The 22466-nt window shown below is 40.0% G+C and overlaps 1 protein-coding gene across 1 annotated transcript in view; it reads left to right on the forward strand.

Moving 5' to 3' along the window:
- The window catches only part of DISC1 (DISC1 scaffold protein), a 212339-nt gene that overhangs the window by 149398 nt on the left and 40475 nt on the right, over positions 1-22466 (forward strand). Inside the window, exon 12 of the mRNA XM_076334113.1 lies at positions 12329-12389. Coding sequence (XP_076190228.1) covers positions 12329-12389 — 61 coding nt within the window. The remainder of the gene's footprint in view (positions 1-12328; positions 12390-22466) is intronic.

The raw sequence follows: 22466 nt of genomic DNA on the forward strand, positions 1-22466 counted from the left end.
GAATGACCAGTAAAGTGTCCACAAACTACCGACTTGGGAGTCCTTATTAGATTGCACTAAAAGTTTTCTTTTCTGGCAGTAAGTTAAGCGCTGCAAGTTTGGTGTGGAGAGCAAAACCAGAAGTAAAATTCCCTGTAGTAATGAATGATTTACAGCTTAAGTGAAAGAGCAAAGCTGACAAGAACTGAAAAAGAGGAATTTGAAAGGCAGAGGAGTGGAAAGAAAAAAGAAGAATAGAGGAGAAAATGAGACACAAACAATGTAGACTTAGGAGTCAGGAAAGGGAGACAGCTAGGGTAATATGGCAGACAAAATGTACAAAAAAGAAAATCATAGTCAAAAGTCAAGAAAAAGTGTCAGCTCCACCAGAAATGGTTATTTTCAGTAACAAAAAAACCAAAACCAAAAGCCATTGTATTAAAGCATCATGCTGCTCTGAAGAATTAATCCACTCTTCCTACTTACAATATAGCAACACTGAGACTCACGTGAAGGGCAAGGTCTTTAATTCCCTTCTTTTATGGACATTACTCAAACAGAGGTCTTAGTGGTTAATTAAAATAGAAGATTTTCTATTGATGCTGAAACTGTCTGCTTCAATCTAGAAAAAGATTTTGAACTAGTAATAAGGCTGCTTTTTTCATCATCTCCCTAAGCAAAATATGAATGAAGTCTCTCTTTTTTTGCCAAAAAAAGGTTACAGGGAGCTCAAATATTTTACAGTTTATCCAGATAAGGGGAAGATGCAGATTTATGTCTGGCTCTGGTGACAGAAGAGGGTCTCAAGGAAAAAAAGATATGAAATAGAGAGTAGCATAGGTGGAAATTACATGGTAATTTGCAATGTAGTAGGTTTTGTCTTCCGTTGGAATGTCATTGGAATCCCTTGTTTATTGTCTGGTTGAAAGTGGTGTGTGCAACTTACTTATAAAATGTACTTTATCATCTTATGGGAAATCTTATGCCTTCATTGGGACCACCTTAACTTAGAGATATTAAAGCTGTTGGTTTCAAGAGCTCTAGTGTAGTAGAGTTTTGCACTAGAAAGTTAATAAGAAAGCTAACAAAGATTTTTATAGTGTAAGCAATATTGTTAAGTCAGCCAATTAAATTAATGATCCTGTCTTGAAAGCAGTTCAAAAAACGTCTGTCCACTCAACAGTGTGCACTTGTGTCTGTGACTCTGCTCTTTTTGGTCCTCAGGATTAGTATGAGCACTTAGTGCACATACATTCTTGTAGCTACATCTGTTTTGCTCAGCTGCTGTAATTTTCCCAATTACATTTTGTAAATCTGTGCTCCAGCTTTGTGTGTTAGTCGTAAAGAGGCTTTTAAGGTGTCACTGCATGTTCATGGTCAAAAGCATCATGTTTACATTGATATGTCAAGTATAGCCAAATATTACTGATGGGTTTAATGAAACTCATAAGCAGTTGTGTGCAGGTTGCATAATGCCAGGAGGAGGCGGCCAGGGCAAAGATTATTAGGGATTGAGGAAAGCGATATATTAAGGCTGTCTGCTTTACTACTTTAGCTTGGAGTGGCTACAGAACAGGCTCTGCTCAGCCTCTCTGCTGGGCAGCTTCACATTTTTTCTTGTTTAGAAGCCCTGTAATTGCATTGCAGAAAAGCAGCCTGGTATAGCCAACAGTGACCAAGTAGTTTACAAAGGGTTTCTGAAAACTGCAGTGTATCGGACTATGTGGGACACTTTGCTTCTCTGTATCGCTGCTCATTGTCAGCTGTTTTTCAAAAAAGAAATTGCTGCTTCTGTGTAGTTTGAAGACCTGTTCTAGATCCTTGGAGAGAACAGCAGTACAAAAACGCAAGTTAGTGCTATTTGCAGTTATCATTTGTAAGCGTTGGTACAGGAAGTTATTGCTTTATTTGATGCCATTTCAAGGTTGTTAAAAAACAGCTTGCAATGCTGAATATTCCTCTTTCTCATCACTATTGCAATTTATATTACTTCTAACCTTCAGTATATACCTTTGAGCTCCGTTTTGCTTTCTTTAAAATAATCTGAAGGACTGATGTCTTAGCAGCCATTTGTTCTACCAGAGTGAAGATAAGTGTGTGTCATTTTCCGTTGTCAGTGGTAACATTGGCCTATTTTAACTTTTTTTTTCTTTTTTGTTGCTTTTCAAAGGTCTTATGCTTGTACTCAGCTCTCCCTTTCATCTGTTTCAGTAGCCAGATTCTATGGCAGCATTTGGGAGCAAATTCCAATTTTTATTTTTTTTGGCTGTGCTGCAGTGCTGTGTTTTTGTTCCATAAAGAAGTTTTAAGCACAAGCATCTTCTGCGTTAAATAATTGTATTTGTTGAAGTACAAAATATATTTTATCCTCTGGCTGAGGACTGTCTCTCTGTAGGTGCCTGGGTTCTTGCTAATTTGTATAGCCTGACTAGCCAACATGTTGAGGTGGAGAAAAGATAATTAGCAATATTAAGACTAGTATGAAATTTTGCAGAGTCCTTTTGGAAAAAAATTTCTGGAGGGGTTAGAGTGATTCAAAGAATTCTTTGACTGTCTTTCCTTTGTGACCTAAAATTAAAAAGCCAAAGTGGCTTACCCATTTAATATAATTTTTGCTTGCAATTCAGGGACTAAAACATTAGGTGTAATACTGAATACTTGAAAATTCAGCAGAACAGACACTGTGGGAGAACTTAAACCAGCTACTGTATATTTTAGAAGCCTTGATGTTGCTGAACGGCTGTGACATATGTCCGATGGTCTATGGATCATCCCTATTAGCCATAAGGTATCCTGTTAAGCCAAAAATTGAATCGTGGTTTCACTTGTCTTCTAGTTTGTCTCCTCAGACAAAAAAAGTTTGAACTGTTCCTCCTTTTCATAATACAGGCATTAGGTGTCGTCAGCTATTGTCATGGAGCTTAGCCCCTGCATAAAGCCTAATTGTTTTCTGTTGTTTGTCTTGGATAGCTATATAAATGGCTCATTCTGGGTCTTTTTGTTTTATCTAACAGTGTTAAAATAAATCTTACTTTCAGGAAAAACTTGTGGCAATTTGAGTAGCAAGTTTGAACTCTTTTGGTGCCTATGCACATGTCGAGTTTGGTTGCCTTGTTAGCTTGTGTAATGGTTTCCAGATGATCTCTTGTGACTGCTGACAATCCACAGAGGGCAAGCTGGACACATGGCTCTTCTTGACGTTCAGGCTTTGCTTTGCAAGGAGAAATGAGAAAAAAGAAAATTTTTTTTTTGGGGGGGGGGGGGGTCGGGTCTGAACAGATGGTCAGCAGGGGATTGAAGTAATAGGTTGCGAACAGGCAGAGAGGAAAACCAGGGAAGAGAAAACGTGAAGAAAATGTAAGCAGATTGCTCGCTCTCCCTCCACCTTCCCCTTCATTTCTCCCCAATTGCTCAGTGAAGAATGGAAGGGAAATAGGAATGGAAAGTGAAAGGAAACTTTCCTCATGGTTTTTGGAAAGGATATGATACTTTCAATGCTAAGGTACATCAATAAATTGTTGTGTAATGTTCTATGTAAACAGTGACTTGGGTGGCTGCAGAGAAGCTAGCAAAACAGGAGGGTCCTGTCCATGTGATGGGATGGGAGAGTAAAACTCAACCCTTGCTTTGCCTGTAGGAGAATCAGGAGCCTCTGTCCCTTGAGGATGTTCTCAGTGTGGATATCCAGCATCCTTCCAGAAGTGGTGCTGTGCAGTCACTCTGGAGCTAAAAATTGTGCGTGGTTCCACGTCTTAACTCATTTTAAATAAAGTAAAACCTGTCTGTAATGAAGAAAACCTTTCTGGGGGAAGTTGGCTTATTTATGTCAGCACTGTAAAGCAGAGAGATAGTTTGGGTTTGAGTTCAGATTCCCCTGCAGTGAGAATGTTGCCATCCGGTACCAAGCGCGTGAAGAAGTGGGAATGGTTTTCTCCAGGTCTGCAGCCAATTTAAAGCTCCATTTGGTGCACCCCAAACATTTGTAGCTTTTGAATCATTTGTGGAAAAGTAACCAAACCTGTGATAGGGGGTCTGTACCTGGCCTGTGGTTACTGCAGAGGTGGTATGTGCAGGAGAGAAGTTTAAGTTGGAAGGCGTGGAGGCTGTTCCCAGACCCGTGGCTGGACAGGTGGGTGGTCTTGCACTAATCACTTTATAACCCTCCCTACACTTTATATAGCCTCTTAAAGTATCAAGGCAGGTCTGTTGCCATGTAACTTCAGTGTTCTGGTTGCGGCTGGGCCAACATTTCACCTACCGCCCCTTTAATTTAGAAGCAGGCGCTTGCTTTGATACTGCATAATAAAACAATTCATAAAATTTCAGCTGATTTTTATTTTAAAAGGTAGATTATTTACTGAAAGTATTTAGAAAGTAATTTGCCTCCTTCCCCCTGCTGTCTCCCACACGTAGCATGGGAGGAACCACTGTGTGTCAGGCTCGCCAGATTTCACAGAAATCTGAAAGAAGCTTAGAAACCCTATGAAAGTATGGTAATTCTCTTCAATTTAGGCAATTTAATCATCACAGAACTTGAAGGGTCACCTGTCTCTTTGGATGAAAAGTACCACATACAGTGAAGAAGGTTCAGGAGGTAAATTCTGGGAATGTCTGTTTTTCAAATGTGCCTTTTTATGCAGGGTGGTCGCCCTCCCCTTTTCTGCTCTGCAAACCTTTTATGCTGTGCCCAGAGAGATAGAATTCTAGGTTGTTATAGGCAGAGCTGCTGCCACCTCCTGTCATTTCTCTTTATAAGATCTAGTTTTCTGGTTTTTCTTTCTTTGCCAATCTGTATTGCGGTTCATCCTGAGGGCGCTCACAAGGCATGAGCGGGACAACCAGGGGATCCAGCCTAGCCAGCACGATTCATGAAAGGCAGGTCCTGCCTGACCAACCTGATCTCCTTCTATGACCAGGTGACCCACCTAGTGGATGAGGGAAAGGCTGTGGATGTGGTCTACCTGGACTTCAGTAAGGCCTTTGACACCGTCTCCCACAGCATTCTCCTAGAGAAGCTGGCAGCTCACGGCTTAGACAGGTGGACTCTGCGCTGGGTCAAAAACTGGCTGGACGGCCGGGCCCAGAGAGTTGTGGTGAATGGAGTCAAATCCAGTTGGCAGCCGGTCACGAGCGGTGTTCCCCAGGGCTCAGTACTGGGGCCGGTCTTGTTTAATACCTTTATCGATGATCTGGATGAGGGGATTGAGTGCACCCTCAGTAAGTTTGCAGACGACACCAAGTTGGGCGGGAGCGTTGATCTGCTCGAGGGTAGGAAGGCTCTGCAGAGGGACCTGGACAGGCTGGATCGATGGGCCCAGACCAATTGTATGAGGTTCAACAAGGCCAAGTGCCGGGTCCTGCACTTTGGCCACAACAACCCCATGCAGCGCTACAGGCTTGGGGAAGAGTGGCTGGAAAGCTGCCCAGCAGAGAAGGACCTGGGGGTGTTGGTCGACAGCCGGCTGAACATGAGCCGGCAGTGTGCCCAGGCGGCCAAGAAGGCCAATGGCATCCTGGCCTGTATCAGAACTAGTGTGGCCAGTAGGAGTAGGGAAGTGATCGTGCCCCTGTACTCGGCACTGGTGAGGCCGCACCTCGAATACTGTGTTCAGTTTTGGGCCCCTCACTACAAGAAGGACGTTGAGGTGCTGGAGCGTGTCCAGAGAAGGGCAACGAGGCTGGTGAGGGGTCTGGAGAACAAGTCTTCTGAGGAGCGGCTGAGGGAGCTGGGGCTGTTTAGCCTGGAGAAAAGGAGGCTGAGGGGAGACCTCATCGCTCTCTACAACTACCTGAAAGGAGGTTGTAGCGAGGTGGGTGTTGGTCTTTTCTCTGAAGTAACAAGCGATAGGACGAGAGGAAATGGCCTCAAGTTGCGCCAGGGGAGGTTTAGATTGGGCATGAGGAAAAATTTCTTTACTGAAAGAGTGGTGAAACATTGGAACAGGCTGCCCAGGGAAGTGGTGGAGTCCCCATCCCTGGAGGTATTTAAAAGACGAGTAGATGAGGCGCTTAGGGACATGGTTTAGTGGGCATGGTGGTGTTGGGTTGACGGTTGGACTCGATGATCTTAGAGGTCTTTTCCAACCTCAATGATTCTATGATTCTATGATTCTGTTCATGCTGAGATTTTCTATACCTTGTATCTGCCCTGACATCTAACTTGAGGGCAGGACGTGGCTTCTCTGTTAATATCAGTATTTTCTATATACTATGTATGTTTAGCTGTAATTTTTTGCATCAAAGGCGAGGTATCACTTGACTTGTTGCAGGCTCAAATTCATTGTTGCACCAAGGCCTACAAATTAAGCCAGCTGTAAATGTGTTGAGAGCCTTGTAGGCAGAGACACAAGCAGGTGGAGCATGTTCTTTGCTTGCTTCTGCTATGTGTAAAACACTGCCATCTCTCCAAATGAGCTGGTACTTGGCCCTTCTGGGGTCTCCTAAAGAGAGGAAGCTGGTTGTCTTGGGTATTGCAATGCTCGCCCACTCCCGGCATCTCTAGAGGTTAGACTGTATGCTTTCTCCTGTTCAGGATGTATCCGTGTGTTTGAGAGAGAGTTAACAGTAGACCTTCTGTATCAACAACCCGAAAGGGAACTTCCTGAGGAAGATGAGTTGTTCGTTCTATAATTTTCCTCTTTTCCTGTTTCAGTGCAGCATAAGTGGGAAAATGCTGTGCTCTCCTGTGTTCTGCCAATTTTGTATTTCTTTATTACTCTTCATATATTTTTTTATTACTTCCCGTATTTTTACAAAGGTTGAGGGTATGAAGTGGCAGTATGTTATTAGATTTTAAATGTAAGAGTGAGCAACGTATTTTAAGACAGTGATGCTCAAGCTAGAACCTTTAATTGTTTGTTTCTATATATCAGAAGAGTTGCCCTATGGTATCAGAGCAGTTGACCATCTAGTGCTGGAGAGGCAACTGAGGCTGATGGCAGAAATCTTCATATGGACAAGATGCAACATACTGCATCCCTCTGAGAGCTGTGAAAGCAGTGGAGTGGCATTTGACAATAGATCCCTGAAAGCCCCCTGTTCTCCTGTGGGATGGGATTATGATAAGATCAACATTACCAAATCACCCAGCAGTTGCTGCAGACTCTCTTCCAGAGAGGAGGATCGAGGGATTGAGGCTGTTTAGCAGCCCCATATAGTGCAGCCCTGCTGCATTCACACAACTCAGTCCCAGCAGAACTGCTGTGCTTGAACTACCCGCTGGTGGCATGTCACCGCAAAGCACAGCTTTGCATTTGCGTAGCAGGACAGTATCCTATTCTCCAGGCCAGCTGTTTGCAGAAGGAGGAAAAAACCTTGTGGTTGAGTTATAGAATCGTCTCTAATTAGGCAGATAGTATCTTCAGCTCCATCAAGTAAGATTGGGTTATGTCTTTAAATGTGCTGTTTTAATTTCCTAGATGTTCGGTACCAATTTTTGTCTTTCCAGTTCACCTTTATGTAGTCTTCCTATTCACGGAATAGCCAATCCATTTAGACAACTCCTAAATTTTGGCCACCTCATCTCTGGTGGCAATATTTTCCTCAGACTAATTTTGTGCTGTTCTGCAATGATATTTAGAGGATTAGCACATTGCTTCGAACAAACCACAATTTCTGGTAGAGACAGGTAGTAACTACGTATTTCCGTATTTACTTCATTACTGGAAGACAGTCAGTGAACTAGCATAAAATTTGGTTGATTGACTTAACCCAGAATGTTAGCTTTTTTGGAGTATTTGCACGTCTTTATCAAGGCATCTATTTTCCTCTCTATAATCCTGGCCTTTTCTGTTCTTTCTACTTGAGTTCCCTGGGAATAATGCACTGGAGAGAGGCTGTTGTTTTCTACACAGAGCTTGTTCTTCGGGTTTTTCCCCTGTCTGTCTGCAAGATGCAAAATTCCTTACCATTCTGTAATCCAAAATCTTGTTACTGGGGCTTGATAAATCATCTTGACATGTGGTTGAGCAGCTGAGATGTCGTCTCTGAAGTTTGACTGGCTTTTCAAGTTAACCTTTAAATATATCGAAGCCATTCTGCAGTTTTTCAGACCCCAACTTCACACATTAATGCAGCACATCTTCCACAACAGAAAAGATCAGATATTTTCAACTAATCTTGTTCTGCTTTCGCTTTTCTCTTAGCATTAATAATAATTTCTACATTTAAAAAATAGAATAGTGACAGGACAAGCAACCTGTCAACTTTGTTCACACCTGATTCTGCCCTCAGAGTTTACCCCGGATGGATCAATGCATGTCCATGCAGTTACTTCTATTTTTGTATCGTTCTTAAGAGCCAAATCTCATCTAGATCCTTAAGTCGGGGAAAAATCTCATTGAAGCCCATGGGAGTTTTGCTCTACCTGGCTAAGAAAGTATTTGAGAAGGAATGTAATGCTTGTAGATTGGAGAGGCTAATTGCGTAGGCTTCAGGTTTGCCGTGCAGGCAGGTAACGCCTGACAGTTCTCTTCATGCTGGGTCTAGATCTGTTAGCAGCCATTGCTGCTGTTCCAACCTTTAATTTTGTGTAAAAATGTGTGTGTCACTATTCAACCCCACTCTCCACCCATCTGCCCCCCCCCCCCCCCCCCCCAAAGAAAAAAGAAAAAGAAATAATGCCTTTTAGAATGGAAGGCAAAAAAATAATTTTGGACTTTGTGTCTCTGGGACTCAAGGTGTGGATCACTTGTCTGGTAGAGAACTAGAAACCTGTAGGCTAGCACTTAAAAACTGCTGTGATATCAGCTGCCAATTTTTTGAGGCACCTAATTCAATGTTGAAGACTTATTTTTCTGAAGTGCCAAGCATCCACATCTGGAGCTTCCATATGGACACTGGGTTCAAGGTATCTCCAGTCAGATACTCAGTTTTAGAAAGTTTTTGAAAATATTGATCATAGAATCCAAAGCATATGTCATGGTCCATAGGTCTTTGTAAGCTCCATTTGTGAGGACCAAGACTGAAGGATAAAAATGATGATACGTCTTCATGTGCAGGCTCAAATAGTATTTGTAAGTAACAGAAATAGCATTACCCCAGTGGGACTGCTTTCAGATGAGAAACAACACGTGATGTTATTTTAAAAGAACACTATGAGGGTTAATTACTGGAAGATATTTATGCAGCTTCTAAAATGGCAGATTTATGCTCTGTAACAACTAAAAGGCCACCACAGGAGCTCACTGCTGCCCCTCAGCTCCGTCTGACCAGGGCTGATTCCGAGACTGGGCTTGGTCTGCTGCTGTAAAGAGGAAGAAAAATATATGATAAAATAAGAGAAAGAAATGCTGAATCACTTTTCTTCAATTAAGGCTTCACAAGAAAAGTCTATTTTTAATCTTAGCAAATACCCTGGTGTCTGATCTTCTGTGAGTATTTATGCTTTTTTATTTTAATAACTCCCCTCAAGGCCAGTAATGAGCTAAGCATGTAAATCCCCAGAGAACTGATACAAAAAGCAATCCCATTCACTTAAACGTAAAAATAAACCATTTGGCATGTTTATGCAGAGAAGAATCTCATAAATTATTATTACTTTTTTTCTCTGTCATCTAGTACTTTCTTAGCTAGATTGAAGGAACGCACAGCTTCCTGTTTGCATTTTTTTGCTTTGAAGTGATGGTGAATAGATTCATTAAATTAGTAAAAAATCTGCTAATTTGTTGCTTGTCTTCTATTTCAAATGGATGATCTAAAAGGTTGAAAGTACTTCTGTATCTATTGCAGTGCTGCTTGCAGTTTGTTATGAGGGAAGTAACCTCCATTGGATTTTTAAGCAGTGTTTTCCTTCCAGCAAAATCTTCAGGTCACAGCTCTTCCCATTACATGCAGAAGGCGGCAAGGAGACAAAGCTAGTCTGGGTAGCTTTCTCTTTCAGCAGCAAAGTTTGCATTTCTTTTAATGTAGTTTAAACATTTGACAAGAGAGAGTAAGGTTTAGTAATGTGAGGTGATTTCCAAATGAGTGTTAGCTTTTTACTGACCTACTTTCGACTAGTGGTGTATTCTTGTCCATTACTTTTTGTCATTGAATAATGCTGATGTATTAAGCTGTGTGCTTCAAGGGCATTGTAAAATTGCATGTAGGAGCAGGACTGAACTGTGAAAGTGCGAATTACTCTTATCAGATCATACCCAATTAAAAAGTGACAAGCACAGCAGGAGAAATTGAAAGCAAGGTTTATCTTTCATGTAACATAAGAAGTCACTATATCGGTTAGAAACAAAGTGAGTGTGAAACAGATTCTCCACCTCTTCTCATCCCTCTCCAAAAATTAATAATATCTGCTGACTTCATTATCTGAAAGAATAAGCCCCTGAGTTGTAACAGCTCATGTTGAAGGATATTACGACAATGGCAAGAGAAGGGGAAGTACGGCAGCCATACACCTTTAAGCTATCTGCTATCAAAGCGTGTGCTGAACCTCAGGTCAGTGCATTGGGGATTGACAGATAGGAAGTTTGGAAAAGGTGGTGGTAGTTTATATAAAGCTGTAGTGTGTCATTAAAGGAAGACTTGCAGTCTTGCAGGCTCTCTGCAGTTCCACAGGAAGCATAGGAATAAAAGCATGGTAGGGAAACCTGAAACTTCTACTAAGCCCTGTAGTTGTTATAAAACCGCTACAAGCTAAGGAAATTTACTTAGTCTCCACTGCCATTGCAAAAATCCTTATATAACCTTTTGCATAACATTCACCAGCACTATTGTAATGGTGAAATGGGTCTGTGAATGTATAAACAAATGCAGTTGTCTGTATAGAATATAATCTTCCAGAATCTTGCTGGCTCAAGATGTTGTGTTCCAGAATCTATTCTGATGGTGAATGTGGATTAAAGATGTTATGAACAAAATTGTGGTGCTTTCCAGAGTATTGGGGTTGTGGTGGGGTTTGGTTTTTTCTTTTGTTTTGGGTTTAGGTTGTTTTGGTGGGGTTGTTTTTTTTGCTAATCTGATAAACTCTCTCATGAAATTAAAAAAAAAAAAACCCAAAGTAAATCAACTTTGCAAAATGTGTCCTATATTTGCTATGGGGATGCAGACTGCCTCAGTGATGTGTGACTGCTGTGTGACCAGGTGAACACCACCTTCTGCAGACAGTCGATGTTACATTGACCCTAATGCTTGCTGCTAATGGTATTACCTAAGTGGTTTCAGTTAGTGAGCTCCTGTGTGTGTATGTGTGTGTGAACACAACTTTAGCACAGCTGATGTGATTAACGCCGAGTTTTCAGATTAGGCTTTAGTGTGTGACATTCTACTTTCTGAAGAAAAAAAAAAAATACAAAAAATAAAAGAGGAAAGTGAGAAATATGTGAAGCACTTGATATGTGTAAGCTGTGCTTGGAGGCATTGTATTGTAGGGAAGATAGGTGGAGGTGGATGGGTAAATTCACAGGGTACCTGATCCATGTAGCAAGATTTGCCCGTAAAAACAGTGATGCTCTGTAGAATGCATCTTCATATAAAATATATATTTAATTGATGTACAACAACTTAAGAGTTTAAAAGGGACCGACTGATTTACAGTCCTACTAGACTTGGAGTTGGCAAGCAGCTGTTAGGGAGGAGAAAAAAAGTTATAATGTGAAAATGGTTATACTCTAAAAGCCTCCATTTTCCTGGAGGGGATTTACCTTTTCCCCCATTTGTAGCAATGATGGAGCACCAAGGGTCATCCAAAAGAATGGCTTTATTATTGTGTGTTATGATGAGTAGGTAGTTTATTGGAATTTCTTCTGAGTGAAGAAGTTGTAGGGACTCGTATGCAGGCAATATCTAGGTCCCAAGTTTAAAAACAAACAAACAAAAAACCCCAAACCACAAAAAAACCCCTCCAAGTCTCCTAACAATCTTGAGTGGTAATTCTTTCTATTCTATAGTGTTTTGGTTCTGTCAGAAGAAGTTCGATACAAGATTCATAACACTTTAAAGGACTCTTGTGCATGGACTGACAAATTAGTTAGACTTGCTTTCTAAATGGGAGGACCTAGCTGTGTGGGTTGTGGGGTTTTTTGTTTGGTTGGTTGGTTTTGAGTTTATTTTTTCTTTTGTCAAGAGGAAACTTCTACAAACTGTGCCTTTGCTAGTTTCACCGTTTTTCTGGCACAACCAAGAGGTTAATGCATTAATTACTAGATATATTAACGTAATACAGATACAATAGACTTTCAAGAAAAAAAGGGAGAAGACACCCATGCTGTGATTTGAATGTGGAAAAGATTAATGGAATTCTTATTTCTAACTGATATATGTAAAATTTGGGGGTAAGAGATAAGTTGGTTTAAAAAAAAAAAAAATACAAACTGTATGGTTATACCATTACCTAACTTTGACTTTTATTTTGCAGTGACCAGTGTAAAAGAAAATGCTGAAAAGTACATGGAGATGCTGGAGGATAAACTACATAGGTAAGGATAATATCATGTAAACCTTTGAAAGCTTAAAAATGCTTGTTAATGCAGCATTGATGTGCATAAAAGTGTTAGGGAATGTTTTGGAACTTGCATTAGAATAATACCAAAAATAGTTCCAAAGTTGGAAATCCCGTAAGTGTTATTAAGACCTCTGTTCGTGGCTATGTTCAGCAGCTTTGCCACCAGCCTGCCAATGGATGCAGGTAAAAGAAAGAATCGCTGTGTTCTCTAGTGCATAGGACTGCTCTAGAGCGGTGGTGGTATGGCCAGAGAAAAGGGAGCATGCGTGCGGTTGGTGTGCACTGCTCCAGCTCTGCCTGCAGGTGCTGTCATCAGCGGTGTGAGCTCTTGAACACCCAGAAGCTCTCAAGTATTGGGGATGTGACAGCCGGTTGAAAAATCACCCCTCTGTTCTATGCACAACCCAACTCTGAGCAGAGCCAAGGAATCCCAGAATTCTGGGCATCTTTAACAAGTAATGACTCTTTATATAATAATTTTGAAAGACTGCCATTTTGGGGGATTGTGGAAAGCAAATAGAAACCAAGACAACAATGGAGATATTTTAAGAACTGAATCCTAATGCAGAATTTACTTATTTTTATGCTTTTTTTTTTAAACAAATGTTAGCATTTATATTTCCTTCTCTTGATGTGTGAAGGGGGCTCTAGATCACCCCTCAAATTTTAGGCTGCTCCTTGAAATATGGTTAGCAAATGTTGCAGTGCTGTTGCAATGGAATCTTAGGCAGTAATTGGAGTTTGTGTCTTAATAAAATGCAACCCACCAAATTGGCACCACTTCCGTTTCTATTCTAAGCAGGTAAAATTAATAAACTTGTTGCCCTCATTATTTTTTGTTGTATTGATAAAGAGAGCGTTCTATATCTTTAGATGTGCTCACTCATACTTTTGAATATAGAAGTAATTTAAAAGTAATTCAGAGCTGAGTGAAAAATGATGGAAACAGACCTCGAAGATCAAGCTGTGTGTCTGTGTGCTGCCTAACCCCCTCTTAATAACATTTATACTCCATATACTCCAATCCATAAGTGTACAACAAGTCTTAAGAACTTTCTGTGGGTTGTCTTTTTGAAAACCATACTCTTTATTAAAAAATAAAATATAAGGTATAACAACATGTATTGATGCTTCTAGGCTGTATGAATTTAACTGGCGTATCAGGCTCCCAGAAGGAAGTAAATTTCTCTTTAACTTTTACATACTTGGAGAATCTGTATACTTTTTTTTTCTCCCTCTGAGGATTTATCAGATAGAATTTGCAGTTGTGGTTTGTTTTAATTTATTTATGCCTTTTTGTATAATTTTTGGGTTGTCTACTTGGACTTTTCTGCATCAGTATCTTAAATTGCAACACATTTTTATGTGTCTTGATAGGTGTTGTTAATGAGCTTTGCAGGGTGCTTTTTTCCCTCTTCCTGCTCTTTGTGGGAGAAATTTCCATGCTGAACTGCTGGTATTCATCCTGCTTCTGTGGGGAGTATCATTTCAGGGGAAGGATTAAAAGTTAAACTCTCTTTTTGGCACTGCTTTATATTTTGGAAGCATTTTTTTGTAAACGGTAGTTGACCATTTCAGACTTCCCTTAGCATATTTAAGAGTTGTGGAATATTGTAATATAATTTGTTGCTTTTGTATGCAAGGGTTGCCTTCCTCAGTACTGTTTCAATCTAGGTTCTCTATTGCAACCAGGCTACAGGCTTCAAAGTCTTGCTGTTGAGGTAAGTGTTCTTCCCAGCCTATGCTGAGGACACAAATGCATGAAGTCCAGGTATATCGTTGCAGCCGTACTGGTGCATTTAACATGCACTTCAGAGCTTGCCATCAGCTTCTCTAACAGACTATTGCGGTGTTGCCAAGCTTCTGAAATTTCCCTTCCTGCTCTTAAGAAGTAAAAGAAAAAACACCCACCCCCCCCACCTCCAACAACAAACTCCCTTAAAATTCACCAAATAAACCCAACAGAAACGTCCCCCAAAAAAACACCGCAGTGCTGGCCAAGCCCCCAGATGGCGAAGATTCAGTCCTGAACCAGTGGCAGTTTTTCAATATGTACAAATGGTATAATTCTAAAAATAGTTTATCCCAAGTAATTAAGGGCTAAGAATTTCTTTTAATATTGGTGGGAAGAGAAAATCTCTAATGTTTTTACCAGAAAGAAGTCTCTAAGGTACTACATCTTTAAAATCGTTTTATATTTATGCTAATAAAGTGGTTATAGATACTTACTTGTTTTTTAAAGGTTCTTTGGACTTTAAGTAATTAACTACACCTGCTTTACAGCTTGAGTAATTAAAAAAAGTAAGCAAGAGCCCAAGAGGCTTCCACCCCCCCCTTAAAGAAGTAACTTGAGAGACTGTTTCTCTTTTTTTGGTCTTCATATAGAAGCTCAGATTACTCCTTTATATATATCGTAACCTAAAGAAAGACTCTGTAAGGAAAGTTGAAAGAATAAGTTTTAAGTTTGCTTTGTAGACGGAGGTAGAATTTGCATCTGGCTCATGGATGTACTTTTTTGGATGCCTTTGAAACCAATAGAGGATCAAGTCTGTGCAGCATGAATTTAAATAAGCTTCTAAAGTTTTTCTCCAGATGAAACATATCATTTTTCTAGGTGATGTTTCAAAGAGAAACAACCTAGATTCACAACCCTTCAATTTAAGATACAGCTTCAAAATAAGGTAGAACTGTTAGAAATATAATTTTTGACCACTTTTATAATAGAAGAGAATTAATGAAGAAAACTCAGACCAAAACAGCTTTAATGAAGATTAAAGTTTAAAAAGTATCAATTTTATCAATTAAATCCCCCCCCCCTTTTCTCTTGTTTATTTTCTTAAGAAAAGTTTGGAATATATTCCTCTTGTGATTTTTTTTTTTTTTGTTGTTCTTTTTTGAGGGAGAGAGGGAACCTAGCTTATTCACTGGAGTGCCTTTTTTGGGTGGGTTTTTTTTAATTTTTTTTAAACAAATGCGGTACTTTTGACTGCAGCCTACAAAATGCATCTGTTCTCAAGTAGCTTAATAGAATGTTAATCTGTTTGATTAAGAACAGTACTCTTTTAATAGCCTTGCACCTACAGGAAAAAAGGGAAAATTGCATTGACAAAAAAGGAGATATGTTCAGTATCTAATAATTTCACCCCAAACAAGGCTAACCACCCATTAAGTACACAGATTACTTGACATTGTTTTTTTCCTTTTAAAATATAGCTTGTATTCTGAGCAGTGGATTGACAGTTGTTGAGGACAGTATCCTTCAAGAAAAGAATAAATAAATAGCATGTCTAATAATCCTGTAGGCTGTCTGTTTTCCAGTCACCAATATACATCAAGCCACTCCTGGAGTTTGTACATTAAATCACTAGCTGCTCTTTTGAGAGTGTAAATACCATTGCCATCTCTTCCATGGGAGACCTTGCAAATCGCTTACCTTTTGTGTTAGTAAACAAGAGATGTGCAAAAGTGGTCAGAGTTAGGATAATGAAACTGTCTTCAGTGAAGACATCTGTCTGTATGAATATCTGAAGTGCAAGAAGTTTTGCTTAGATAACTTCAGCTCATCACTTGAGCCATTTAAGAGAGATTGTACAGGAGAAGTTTACTATAGTTGTCTGATCTAGCTCATTGAAAGTCAGTCGAGCATCTTCTTGTGGGACCCTTGCTCTTCCACAGAAAGTGTATTTCTTCATCTCGCTTCTTTCCACCCCAAGTGAGGGCTCTGCTGGGGCTTTGTATCATTACCATGACTAAAGTGGGCTTCAACAATTCAACTCTTTCAAAAACCACCAAGTTCTGCCATAAGTGAGTTTAAGTCATGTAAATGATTGAGGGTCATGAATTGAGCCCAGGAGAGTGCTATAAAAGCCATAAGAGCAGAAGATTTGGGTTGGGATATCGTGCTTAAATACTGTCTCCTGAATCAATACTTAAATAAAAGTGGCCAGATTTTGCAAAATGTGTGGGGTACCAATAAACACCTTTGAAATCAATGGAGATGGAGAGAGAGTACCAAGTTACATTTGTTTAGGTACTTAGGTGTGGCAATCCAAGTCTCGACTTGGGGTTTTGTAAATATTCACTTGTTTTTGAAGATGCCAAAAAACCCACCTGCCTTTTATATGGGTAGGGAACCTTTGATATGTATTTCTGCATGACAAGTCATCTTCTGAGTTATTTGCTAGCTTTTACATATCTCAATGAACGTCATGCGACGTGGGCAATTGTGTGTCTGTCACATTTTACATGCGCCCTGTATCTCATTAAATCCCTGTCCTAGCTTCAGTCTATTTCCCTTCCATCACAGAGGGGGTTGTGAGAATGCGTGTGGATAAAAAGATTGGTCTGTGCGAGAACTGTATTTGAAAGCTGAAGAAACGAAAACAAATGTGTGGAACAAGGTAAAACTTTAAAAAAAAAAAAAAAAAAAATTTCTCTTTCAGACCATTGCCCTTGTAGAAGCTAGTAAATGTTCCACAGCAAATACAGTTATCTTATAAAGTGCTGTGCAAAAACAGGAATTCGGTTACATCACTGAAACATGCAGCAAAAGGCTTTGCTGCTTTCAGCTCAGTCTTAACCTTTGGAGACGCTGCTGTGCTATTCTTGCAGTAGTAGAGGGAAATAAGCCATTTTATTTAATTACAAAAAATATTTTTTTAAAATATTTTTCTTTTTATACTTTTTTCTTTTTTTATATTTCTTTATAGCAAAGAAAACTAAGATTAAATTAATGGTGCAAATCAGCTTCATGAGATTTAGGATGAAGTAACAATGCTTTTATTTTTCAAGCGTCCATCTGCTAGATATCCATAGAAACATATTTGGAATACATTGCCCATGTGAAACTTATTAGAAACTGATAACCTGTGAAAGTTTGCACTCTTAAGCAGATGGAGTAAATGTGGCAGAATTGTTCTAAAAGAGTGTCATCTGAAGATTTTTTTTGTATGCTGTGAATCATTTGACATTTGCCCTAAGAACTGGGGTTTTTGGCATACCAAGTATTTCCTGAGTGGCATTGCATGTTAACATGAAAGTTATGCCTGAACTGTAGCCTGAGCAACTAATGATAGATACGATACGCAATGAAGGAGCATCTCACAAGTGAAAATACATCTTGAGGGGGTAGGAGGCAGAGAGCAAATAAAACATCAGGAGAAACCAGAGGTCTTGGGACCATCACTTATCCTTCTGCATGCACTCAGAATGTAAGAGCCAGACCTGTCATGGAAAATTGAGCCCCAAGGCAGAAGAAACCCCAGAAGGAGCTGCCTTCATCGCTAATTAAACAATTAGGGATTTAAACGTTTCTCAAAAGCGTCATGATTTTCTGCGGTGAGGTGAGGTCCCTGTGTCCACTCAGAGCCCTGTCTGAAGTCTGACACTGTGCTGTGGAAGAGCAGCCTGTGGTATCCAAGCCTACAAGTACAAACTTGTAAATATTGAGCATTTTAATGACAAAGCCCCTCTGTGGCCGTCTACAGACCCTTACCTTCTGTAAGGGTAAGATTTCATCTTGGGCTGTTAGTGCCCTGTATGTCATTGTGTAGAATGCCTGGTGTTTGCCAGAGGAGAACTGCTGTGCTAAGGCTGCTAAGTAAGGCTTTCCAGAAGCTTTTCCCTCTCGTATACGCAGCAGCACAGGCATGCTTGGGAGTGCCAGATGGCCTGCGGTAATTTTGTGCAACCTGTGACCTCCCTCAGTCGCACTGAGGGCTGTTTCGGTTGCTGGTAGTATCTTAGTAGTGCACAGATAGGACTGAAATGCTATCTTTGCCTACCTCCCCCAGGACTATGTGTTTTCTACTATGCTTCCAAAAGAGTCCACAGCCCTGTCCCTTGCTGGATAATGATCTGATCTTATTTTGCTTACCAACAGTTCTGCTGCAGGAGTGTTAAATGCAGGTTAGGCAAAATACTAGATCCTTCTAGTGACTCATTTAGTCCCTTTCTTCTTCCCAGCTGGTCTAAGTCATACACAGCTGTGAGAACATTAGCTCTGAAATTGTGAGCAGCAGACACTTTATATGCGGTGATGCATTCCTTTATATCTCATGGCCCACATGGTGATGGCTTCTAAATCCCTTATCATAACTGCCTCAGGCTGGAAATAATTTTTTTTGTACCAGCCGATGTAAAGATGACATTTCTTGAGCTGAGGGAATTTAATGTGATTGTACTGTTCTCCAGGCCTCAAAAGATTATGCTGTGACTTCCATTCATCACAAAAATGGGGCTTTTTAGTTGCTTTTTCTAATTCCCAGATAGGAAGCATGAAATTATTTTGGGGGAATAATATTGTTCAAGAATAACTGGTGACAATTACACGAAGGTGTTTTATTGAGCCATTTTCTGTGCTGTTCTGCAAGAATGGGGAAACAAATAAATATGCCTGCTAGTAAGATGTAATATTGCAGTGACTGTGCTTTGCCATTATTGATTGTTGAATGATACAGCACCTGGTAACTTTGCAAATGTATGCAAAACCTCTCTTCTTTAATTGATTCTTTTTTGCTATTTGTCGTGGTTCATTTTCTGTTCCCCAGTGTTTGTTTTCATGTTAATGGTGGCTTTTTTTCAACTCATGGATGCACAGTGCAGGAAACGTAGTGGAGTCTTACCCTGATCTAAGGTGTGCTCATCTGCACGGCTCCTTGTTCACTGAGGTGTGAAGGGGATTCTGTGTGTTTAGGACAACTTGCATTTACTGAGGAAGCAGAAGTCTAGCCCAAGGTGTGTTTTACTGTTATCATACATCTGTGATTATTTTTTTTTTCTCAAAGGTTTCAATCAAATGTCACTTGACCATTTCAGAATAGATGGGGCTGCAACCTGATTGCTCAGGCTGCTAGTGTATGCGTGCATTCTGCATCGGAAATTTGTGGATTTCTTTTGCAGGAAGTATTTTTAATGTGTTTGAATGTGTTATCTTCACTGAGGTCCATCCCTTCAGGCAAGATGTGCAATGTCCTGAGGGTCCCATGCCATAAGAAGACAGGATTAATTGCTACCACATCACATTGCAGTTTACTTGAAAATGAACAGTCTTAAAAGTTATTCTCTTCCCTTATTATTAATCCTGTTAGTTTACATACACGTGTCTTGGGTCTCCTTTATAACATACTAAGTTTCAGAAATGTTTTTGGGAGCAGAGCTGGGTATGAATGCTCTGAGTAGCATGGCACACCAAAGGGACAGTGTTTCATACTGCTGATGGTCTTAAAACTGGTCTAAGATGGTCTTAGAGCGCATCAAAAGGGCTGCGTGTCCTTGTGGATGCATAGCGCTCTCTCTTACCTGATTACGACTTCTCTACTGTTCCTGTCTGTATGGGATATTTCTTTTTTTTTAATATAACATTGATTATATAGGGGTCGTTTCCCAGAATGTGTTGTTTGCCCATGACTTCAAGCTGTTGCTTATGAGAGATCCTTATCTCCCTGAAAAAGCGCCCTTGGATGTCAGTGTAATCACTTGTGTTGCCTGCCCTTGCAACAGAGGGCTGCAGGACTAGGCCCTGTGTGATTATCTTAAATATTGAAAATTGGGAACATGGCTAGAAGTTGATGCCACTGAAAGTGAATATGGTAAATAACTTATCAGATTCACAAAACTGTAAGAAATTTTTGCATACTTCTGTGACATCTGAAGGCATTCTGCCTCAACTGTGGTTTGCTGTTCTTTAGAGTAAAACAGTCTCTTTTGAACATATTGTGTAGTTTTACCATACTGATGGGTTCCCCAAAAGCTTTCAGCCACCACCGCCAACAAAAAACCTGTCTGGGTTCAGTAATGTTGAAAAAGCATTGCAGTGTCACCAAACCCACGTGGGGACGATCAAAGACTTTACTTTGGAGAAGCAATTCTCCTTGTTGTGAACAATACATGTGCTTTGTTGCAGTTACCTTATTCTTCAGTCTACATGAGAGACACTGTCATGAAAACAGGATTATTGTTTCTCATGTTTTCCTGATATTATGTCATAGCACTTACTTTGCTGTGGAAAGGTTATGATATCATGAATTGAAGGATTATCACTTCAGCTGTGTAACTGGTAACAAGAACATAGGAACTTGTGAACAAAAATAGCATTTTAAATAGATTTCTATAAGGGAGGGAAAAATTGGCAAAACCAGCATGTATATGCAGAGTTGTTCCCCCTCAATATTCAGAAATAGTATTCAAGCTTTTTTTACTATCCCACTGATCTTTTGTTTTTGTACTATTGTAGTGAGGGAAAGTTCACTTGCCCAAAATATTCATGAATAAAAGGAGCTGTGACTAATCAAAAGCAAACTGCTAAGTGTGCTAGTTAATAAATTACAGGTGATTTCTTGGTTGCTGTATTGGCCCAGTCTGATTTGGGACATACATCTTCTTTTTTTAGTAGTTTTGGAAACTTAATTTTCACAATGGTGAATCCAGTTAACAAAAAAGAAAAACTTAAGTATCTTTTCTTACTCTCCCCCCCCCCCCCCCCTTAAATGCTTGTGTGCTTTCTTGTTTGCTGTTCTTCTTTAATTGCTCTATCTTGCAGTTAGCATTCTTAGAGAGGGGCCTTTCTGATTCTCCTCCTGATCTTTCCTTTATTGTGGCTTCTCTGTCTCCCTTCCTTCCACTTGTCTCATTTCCACTTTGTAAATTTTATTCTTACCTTCTTTCTTTTGTTTCCAACTTTATTCCTTAGCACACCTATTTTTGTGTATTTCCTTTCTGTATATCATGGGGGGTGGGGTGGGAAGTTGGGTAGTAGGAATATAAGAAAGCACTTCATTCACAGAAAACCTATTCTCACCTTTAAATTGCAGCCAATTATTTTTCAAGATAACTTAGACTGCGTGACCACAGCGCAGGTTCTCATTAAATGTTCTTATTGTCTTCACAATCACTTGCAATATATTTGAAAATGTCTGGAATGTCCTGACAGATTATCTTGGAAACTTAGTAAATTTAAATAATCTCATGAGAAATTTGATGGTATTGCTTCATGGAAACGGATTAGCCTAGATTAACTGGGTCTGGAGGAAAGGGGAGAATCTTTGCTGTTCCTGGATGTGGAAAGTGTAGCTAATGCCCATAGGGGGTGGAAACTGAAATAATCTCTCTGAAAGTGCAGCGGATTAGAGTTGGTAATCGTGTCTCTGCAGCATAATGCGCATTTCATCTTCAGAGTGATCTGGTGCCATGCGTGCTAGTGGAGATCCTTTGGTAGACAAACTCATGTCGTGACGGGTTGCAACTCTTGGTTCCCAAACCTGTAACTTGTGTCTTTCAGCACTGGCAGAACTAATATTTATACCCATCTATAGATGAAATGCACATTGCACGAGCAGTAAAAATGGGGAAGGGCAAAGAATGTAGTCTACTTCTTCCACCAAGTCAGAAAATATTAAAAAAAAAACCCCAAAACAAAACACAAAAAACTATTGCTACTGTCTTGTTGCTTCTACAAGATAGGAGATCATCACATTGATGGAACCCACCAGGTCTTTTGTGGCAGTAGCGAGGATCTTCTGGCTCTGTGGTGATAAAATGAGTGCTTGCTGCAAGTAGAGGAGGACTTTAATTCCTGAGGAAGCATCTGCTAGCTGAGGTGTGGGAGGGGGCTTTTTGCAGAAAGGGAGAGATGTGATGGGGTGGCTTTCGGGTCCAGCAGTTGTCTAGGGGAAGGAGACATAACACAAAATTTACTTTTCCACTTTAAGTCCTAGTGGAGAGTTGGTATTACACCAATGTTTATTTGGCATATATTGTGCCCTGAACGTTTTTTAATGACTGTTTGGCTTCTATATGAAACAGTAAGAAGTGAAGAAGGGCATAAGAATTACAAGCTTAGCAATTGTTGTTGTCTTTTATTCTTATTTTTTTGGCATTCTGCCTGTTCAGGGATGGTGGGTCACAAATATTGATTTATTTTTTCCTTTTTAATTGGGAGGTGGGGGAGCTGTGGCACATGACTGTAGTGTTTTATGAAAAGTAGGGGAAAGCTCTGTTCTTTTTAAATCTAATCTCAGCATTGAAACTAGATCTTTTTAGGGAGAAAAAAAAA

Source organism: Aptenodytes patagonicus, chromosome 3 (assembly GCF_965638725.1).
Source record: "Aptenodytes patagonicus chromosome 3, bAptPat1.pri.cur, whole genome shotgun sequence".
Classification (NCBI taxonomy): domain Eukaryota; kingdom Metazoa; phylum Chordata; class Aves; order Sphenisciformes; family Spheniscidae; genus Aptenodytes; species Aptenodytes patagonicus.